Here is an 8,524-nt window from a genome sequence, read left to right as displayed (position 1 = left end):
GCTGTATTGGCCACAATTTGCGTAGGCCTTCCGAGCGAACTTTCAAACTTCTTTCTCACCATATCAAAACTTTCTGGTGAAATTTTTGTACGTGAATATGCTCTATTTCAGTGAATCTTCGAATTAATTTCAAACGCCCAATCCGCAAGTTCAGTATGATGGAGCATAGAAGAATTTATTTGTGGAGTACCAGTTGAAATATTTCACCTATCAGAGCTACAAGATTAGGCTAGTGCCAAAAGATCCTAGTTCTAGTTCAGAGATTTTCCACTTTGGTTTTTTCAGTTGTAGATTTTTTCGATAAGAATATAACATACTTACAGAAATTATTTGCACCGACCTTTGCAAATTTCCATTGAAGTAAAATTGTCGAAATAAGAGCAAATCCACTATCAATACTTGACGCGTTCAAAATCGTTGCTTTGTGAATTCTCCACAACGTCACGTTATTGTCATAGCTGATTAAATTTCCTCCCCGGCAAATAAAGATACTGGTTGCAAAGACTTCTGCTTTATTTTTTTGTGTTTTTGCTTACTTATGAAATCAATTAGAACTCGACAAAAAACACTTTTGTCTTGTTTTGGAACATAGTCAACGTTCGTGAGCAGAACGCCATTACAGTTCAATGTCCCGCACAAAAAATTTACATGCATTGCTACATAACATTGTTAGTATCAAGCCCAAAAAAGTTACCATGCATCTTGGCCTCATGTTCTCGTAGAATACGTTCTGTTCTCGTAGAATACGTTCTTGAATCACTAGACTCGAATACAGAGTTGTCAGTCCTTGCAGTCACTTTCAAACTCCGTTAACGTCTCGCGCAATGAGTTATATAACTCATTGACCTCGCGTCGGAACAGAAGAGGTGTGTAGTTCAAGGGAGATAATTCTTTTAAATAAAATCCATTTTCTTTATGGGCGGCAATTCTGAAACCAAAAATTTTAATATTTGTGTTTTAGTTTCAACCTGTCAATTAATAATAATTTTAGTATTAAAAGTATTTCTGATAAACACTGTCATCTGAATTGATTTGAAATAATTTCAATTATTTTTCGACTAATGGAAATTCTCTTGTCGAATTGTCATTGAAACTGAATTGAAACTTACATCTGTCCAAGTAAACTGTACTTTTATGAAGCTGAATTAGATGATGGTAAAATCCGACGTATATAGGCTTACAAAAGAGGCAGTAAAACCGCATAAGTATATTTTGAAAACGTATCATCAACGTATATAAAAAAGAAAATGGTCTAACAAGCACAAATGTTGGTGCAAGACTTCTGCTTTACTTTTTTGGTGTTTTTTGACGAAAGACTGCTTACTTATGCGGGAATGGAGTGTAATGGCGTTTTGCTCATGGAAGTTGACTATTTTCCAAAACAAGAGAAAAGTACTCTTTGGCGAGTACTACCTGATTGATTACCAATAAAATTATACCGGAATCAAAATTAAGCAGTCCTTCGACCAAAGACACAAAAAAAAGTAGGCTAAAGCAAAAGCCTTTCACTAACAAATAAACAGCTTTGTCTACATTTGTGCCTTTTAAGCCATTGGAAAGCCTTCTCTTTTTTTTTATATATATATTGACACTATTTTCTCCACATTGCCCATATTTTATCAATATTGTCAGAACTTCAAGGGCCTGTGTTCTATCTTACAAGTTACTTCGTCTCAATGCGTATAGCCGATGGAATTACCTCGTTTTCTGGCGCTGAGTGATTTTAACCGTTAACTTATAAATGTATATCAGTGTAAGTATAGGGTACTATGATCGTACCGTTGCTAAAGAGACATGCATGTCGGTAATAGAGAGAAAAAACCAACAGAAAAATCAGAATTGCACCGGTCGACCATACTTTCAGGACAAAACGACTTTAGCGTAGGCTGTGCAAAGAGATTAGGGTGATTTGATTGAAAAGTTACTATTCCACAGAAGGCACTGGCACAGGCTTATACCAAATAGTCCAACTTCATCTCAACGTTTTAAAGTCAAAGCTCAAGTATCGGTCAGTCGTTCGTGTGACATAGGCCTACAGGTGTCCAGAAGTTGTCTTATAGTGTACAATTATATAAAGTTGTCTCCCTTATATCACCCACCATAATAAATCTCATCTCAAGTCTTGGCTCTCCAATTCCAAGCAGTGGCGGAGCCAGGTTTACGTCCGAGAGGGGGGTGGGGCGAAATATCTGGGATGCCAGAATTTCTAACCGAGTTATGAGATTTTTGCCCGAAAAACTTGCTTTCGGGGCTGCGTAGGGCGGGGGACTGGGGGTAGTTAACTACCCCGTCTGCCACCAGTGAGTAGAATTTATAGATAAAAATGCCATACAAAGATAGCTCTTTGTTTTGTTATTCGGTATTCGACAGAGGAAGCCTCGACAGATTGCTGGTTAGAAATTCATACAATGCCAATGCCTTGATTCAAGGACTGTTTTCTTTTCACACTCATTCAATATCCACAAAAAATGCAATTTGCTTACTTTATATAAAGTGAGTACAGGTATAGGCTACAGCAATATTATTCTGTAAACAAACCATTCAACAGTTTTTTTTTAGAAATTTATTGAAAGAAAATAGACATCATATTAACAATAATGATTATAAGATATGACGGTGATTTCCACATTTTACTTTTAAATTTCACAATTTTTTTGGCTGATTTATTACGCCCATTCGATGTATTTGTAATGAATAATACGAAATACTGAAATAAATGAGAGAAAATATTGCCAATTGAGATCATTATGAAAACTGATAGAAATTATGAATATTTACAAATGGGTATTTACAAATAATATTATAATAGCACTTTTAGAATACAGCGTAAATAGAAAATAAAGAGCAAACTATTTACAAATGATCAGATCACAATCAAAATCAATATAATTAAACTGCATCTCTTAAATAGAAGCATTTAATAATTTTATGTATAAGATGATTCTCTTAAATGAGATCAAAAAGGCTTACAATCATTGAATAATTTTCGAGAATTGTTTTTATTGAAATACGTAATTAAAGAGAATCTTTATAGCAAAATATAAAACACAAACAAAAATATAATTTTAAGTTTAAAACAAATTCATCATATAAATATGTGTGGTGTTTATCATAGCCTCGAAGTTCATGAAAATTGTAGTTTATATATCACAGTACACTTTAGTAAAGAAACTGATCATTAGAATTACAAGTACTAAAGACAAAATGTGTTATATATATACACACACGATTGAACATAAATAATTGCACAGTTACAAAAATAACTATAAGAAATTCTGTAAGAAAACAGTGATATCTTCAAAAAGCTCAACACCACAATTTTCAGAAACATTCTATCTTATGTCACAAATTCTTGGCCTTACAAAGAATTGATGTGAAATTATTCTGGGAGTACCAGGAAGTTTGTTTTTCTTGTGATTAAAGTAAACGTCTACAGCAAGGACTTCCAGCACTGAACATCATACAGCCGTGGATGAGCTTGGATGATAAGATGAGGCAGCATTTCATATCATCATATCCAAAAGTCGCAATTAGTTAATTATATTTTTACAAATTATTTACTTCGTATTGATACAGAGGTAGACCTGGGGATTTCATTCCTGCTCCCAGTACTGTTTGTGATATGTACAAAAATGATGCCTTCATCAAGTAAGTCTTTGTGTTTTACTTAGTTGGTTATGTTTGAAACGAGTTTGTTTGATAGTGGTTACACAGTTCATTGTCAATTTTAGCTGTAATTATTTCTAGATTTTAACAATTTACATGTCAGATGAGCCCAGATCACGTAACAGATCAGATAGCTGAGGGTCACCTAATGAGTTTTCTGAGAACTCTGTAAGATGTGGTGAAACGGGAGGAGTAAAATCCCTCATGCTATTTAACTGTATATTGCCAAAACCGAAACACTCGCCGATAACCCTGGTCATTTCTTGGTTTGCATAATGAGTACTAACATACCCTGGACAAGATGCCTCTCCTGAATTCAGTCTGATTTCAGCTGATGAACTGAAAAACGAACGTGGACTTTGCGGCGAATCAATTTCAGGACTACCATCATCTTCAAACAGATGCGAAGGTATATTGTGAATTAAAGAAACTGGCTCTTTGGGTTGCAAGGCACACTGACCAGATTGTTCATGATGTCTTAAAATGGCTGCGTATTGTTTCACTTGACCCTGTAGCTCACGCACCATTTCGGACAATTTTTCATTCTCATTCTTTAAAGTTTTCATTTCCTAAAATAAGAAATAGGGTAATGAATTATAATCAATCCGTTAACTGTGACATTTGTGGTGGCGACAGCTTCACAAGAATAGGGGAACAAATAGGAGGCAGACTGACTTAAGGGGATGGGGGGTGCAACTGACGAGGCTGAATTCAAAATGCGTAAATGCTATAGAGCGTCTAAGTATTCTTCCAAGACAATTTTTGAAATATTAAAAAAACCATAAAAAACAATATACTGCATTCAAATCTGATAAAAATTGCAGGGATTGCAGTGATGGTGCAGTTGTAAATGACAATTATGACGAATATATTACATAACATAAAGTAAATCATAGCCTACTTACGCTTTCCTTTTCTATTTTAGCATTCTTCTTTTTACGACGACATTTAGTGGCAGCTTTTCGATTTTGTTCTCGCCGCCTTTCTTTTTTCATCATTTCTTCCGCTGTCAGCTGTAAAAAATAATGATCAGATAGTTATGGTTTTTCATAGTTTTACAACTGCATTAGGCTCGCCGTCCAAAGGACATTCGAAGCATCAACAGTTTTAATGACTATGGTTCAGTGTACATGTTAATATTATGTTGAATACATTCATTCAAATAAAAGTCAAAATGAATCATGTAATGAACAGTTAATGGTAATTAAACATAGGCCTACCGGATGTTTTTCTGGCTGTTTGAACTCAACTTTCATTTCTTGTTTTCCCTCGGAATGACGTTTAGCAGCAATAAAACAACGCAGCTCTTCTTTGACCATTGGAGTTAAACTTCCTTCCGATTCAGATTTCCTGGCAGCTCTCTTTAAACGATCATTAAAACCATCCTCATCGTAGACAGTGTTTGGTGACTTCCGCTTGTTTCCGGATGTTGACATTTCTTGCATTTTTCCAAAGTCTGGTAGGAAGGTGTCGTCTGAGCAGTCGGTTACGTCAAGATCCTCCATAAACACTGAAAAATATCATGAAAATAGAATCTAAAGTAAAGTTAAATCACATTAAAGTTAATTGTAATAATGAAACATGCCTTAAACACACGGTGAAGGAATCTGGGTCTGCTGCTTTCTAAGTCAGAATTTCTGGTAATAAAATGGATGCCATCATAACGGAAATTATTCCTTTCTACAGGCTGTACAAGATACTAAATAATTACTTAATAATCCCATCAGTTCAAAAGATTCTACTTCCGATAATACTTCTTGAAGATACTTAAATGAAATTGCTACGATTTATTGACGGTTAGCATTATATTCCTTGTTATTCTAGTTGACTTATCGAACAAGTCCTATAGTCTCCAAAAAAATGATGACTAATAAATTGAATACTTATTACACTTAATAAATACAGGTATATAAAAGTGTAGTCTGACTATAATAGTCTTGACAAAATGCCAGTTTTTGTGGTGATTTTTTTTTATGGTATGATTTCCAAGAATAACGAAGTCCACTCTCCAGAAATACATAGGCTAAACACTGCCATTAGAAAAAAATTATCTTAAAATTCTATGACATTATAACCCCCCCCCCCTCTCTCTCCTTTTTCAACACATGTACACTTCTAATTAATACTTCCTCGATCGTATATAATTCATAGTTATCGAAAGTGTCGAAACTGTCACAATTTTAATGCGTGTTATGATTTAAAATAAACTAAAAATAACCTAGTACCTGCAATCGGAAAAGCCCGGACTTTGAACATGTTAAGAGATTTTTCTAATGATTGACATGTAATTTCAGATGAATAGACTTAAATATTTATATATTGAAAGACTGTCAACTGTATCGTGATTTCTCTCGTCTGTTAACCACGTGTCATTGTTTACTAACAAGAAAACTGGAGACCCTGGATATAAACCACTCCAATCAGATGCTTTCTATTTTTAGTAACTTATGCATACAGTCCTTTTTTGGTAACTTTTGTCATCATTTGATGTTATCTGAGTATAGAGCAAGTCTAGACATGATTTGGGAAGAAAAAAGGCAGGCGACATGCTTCAGTAATATTTTACGTTTACATTTTGGCTCATGTGGTTCGGTTATTTCCAAAATATTATTATGATTCCATCATGCATGTAGGTCTTACTTTTGACTGCTTTATTACCGTAAATGAATAGCGCTACAAGTTATGAAGTGCCTTTCGAAAAAATTTTAGGATCTTTAACGTTCATAATCTGCATCACAGGTGAAACCTGGTTGTAAAAATCATAAGATACCTTCTATCCTGAGTTTAGCCATAAAGCTATTAAATATGCACGTTAATGGCCTTGCAAAGTCGAAAACACGAGCCGAAAAATATTATTTTTAATGACTTAAAATCTGAACTAATTCTATTATTATTTTACATCATCAAAACAGTTTTTATTTAAAACAGGGGTTTTCAAACTGGGGTAATTACCCATGGAGGTAGTTTTGATATCTTAGAGTAAATAATGAAAGAGTAAGGATTTATACGGTGAAGGGGTGATGCAATCGATCAACGATCCTGGAAAGAGTGATAGAAAGAAAAAGGTTGAAAACCCCTGATTTAAAAACAGATCATAAGCTTTTCAAAATTTAAACAATTACACTTCCGCAGTAATTCGTCCATATCCTTCCTATAAGACATAGTCTGTACTAAAACTACTGTTCTTGCTTCTGCAGGATGAACTATGAAACATTTTCACTTACATTTAATTCAAATTCAGTTGTCTCTTACTCACATAATCCTAAAAACATGATATGCTTAAGAGTAATAATTAGGAATTAGTATATCCTACTGAATTATTTCACTAAATGACAATATGTATATTATATAGACATAGATATTGTTTGAGTTATTGAGTTTCGGTTGGTTTTTATCTCCACGCGGAAATAAATAGTCAACAAAATTTTAAATAATAGGCCTATGTTACTAAATATGTATCATGTTTAAAGGGATCTACTATCTTAATAATACTATGTCCTACTATGGTTTAGTATGGACAAGCTCTTCATCGTCATATTGCTTACGTATAGCCAACAAACATTTCATTTTGTTTTAACAAAAAACTGTATTCTTAACATGTCACATAACCCTAGGCTATATTTTCTCGATAGATTGCGGAAGGGGTGTCGGAATCCTTCTATTTTCTGCTTAATTCCTTAACATTTGGTTTTTCAAATAAACGTCACCGTCATGAATATAAATATTTTCAGCAAACGGTGGTACAGACGCTCCCTCCTAGTTAAACATACAACTGTCATAATATCTTGTGGCCTAAATACACTTTAACCTGATTATAAAATCGGGAATTTCAATTAGCTAAAAAAGGACGATCAAATGCTTTAAAAACGAGCATGTCGACAATCAGTTCTTAGAAAAATTATATTTATAATATACCACTGGATCGCATTCAAAGAAAACTGATTTCATTACAGCGTATATAAAATTTATTTTTTAGAAATACCGGTAGCTATTTTTTGTTTCACCAAGAATGTGATTGGTTTACTCGTAAAGAAGTACATGTGTATTGCACATGGTTGACTCGTTAAGAGGTCAATTATTGCCCAATGGTTTACACGTAAATTGCCCTATGGTTTACTGTAAATAAGAGTAAATAGTCCAATGGTATACCCGTTAAGAAGATGTTGGTCCCTGTCCTTGTACATATCTACAGGGAGGAGTTAGCCCTAAGATACTGGTAAAACAATTAAACGCATTAGAGAATCATCTCGGACCTATCACGCCAAAAAGAAAGTTCTGTCGACCGTCCGAGAATGGTGGGTGAGATAAGAAATCAAAGATACGCAACAATGTCCCTGTGGTGAAGCTGGCGCGGCAGAATATCTAAGCACCCTGAAGAATATTCTGTCCCATACGGAGGAGGGAATGTCAACAATCTGTGAGACAGTTTATTATAGGTGAATGAGGAATCATCACATCATCAGAAGAATGCCCTGCTCTTCTAGATGTGGTCATCGTTGGAGATGTCCCCGATGGATCGTCAAGAAGAATCACAGAAGGAGATACAGGCGGAGTTTTAAGAGCACGTCGCTCTTGACTGAAAGGAAGAATCTTAACAGAAGAAGAACTACACAAGTAGAATGAATCTGATGAAACCAAAGGGAGCATGTCACGCATTACTCAATGGACAAAGTAGTAGTAGCTTTTTATCAAAATTTCACTACAATAAAGACTGAAGTTTGGGTTACCCGATCAGTTAGTTAGACAGAGGAGATGAAATACATTTTAACATGTAACATATGAAGCTCGTATAAAATTGAATGCATTTTTTAAAACATAGCCTATCGTCTAGACTATATCGATTGCTGGATTTGAACAA

The 8,524-nt window shown here is 34.5% G+C and overlaps 1 protein-coding gene across 1 annotated transcript; it reads right to left on the bottom strand.

Annotated features, from left to right (window-relative positions):
• Positions 1-3,758: 3,758 nt before the first annotated feature.
• On the bottom strand, positions 3,759-5,111 carry LOTGIDRAFT_165177 (hypothetical protein; the record flags this gene model as incomplete). Its single annotated transcript, XM_009062191.1, has 3 exons — positions 3,759-4,235; positions 4,572-4,679; positions 4,887-5,111. The coding sequence occupies 3 exons, from the start codon at positions 5,109-5,111 to the stop codon at positions 3,759-3,761; spliced, it is 810 nt and encodes a 269-aa protein (XP_009060439.1).
• Between the last annotated feature and the right edge of the window lie 3,413 nt (positions 5,112-8,524).

The sequence above is a fragment of the Lottia gigantea genome (assembly GCF_000327385.1).
Source record: "Lottia gigantea unplaced genomic scaffold LOTGIsca_50, whole genome shotgun sequence".
NCBI lineage: Eukaryota > Metazoa > Mollusca > Gastropoda > Lottiidae > Lottia > Lottia gigantea.
This window is presented reverse-complemented; position numbering and strand designations above follow the sequence as displayed.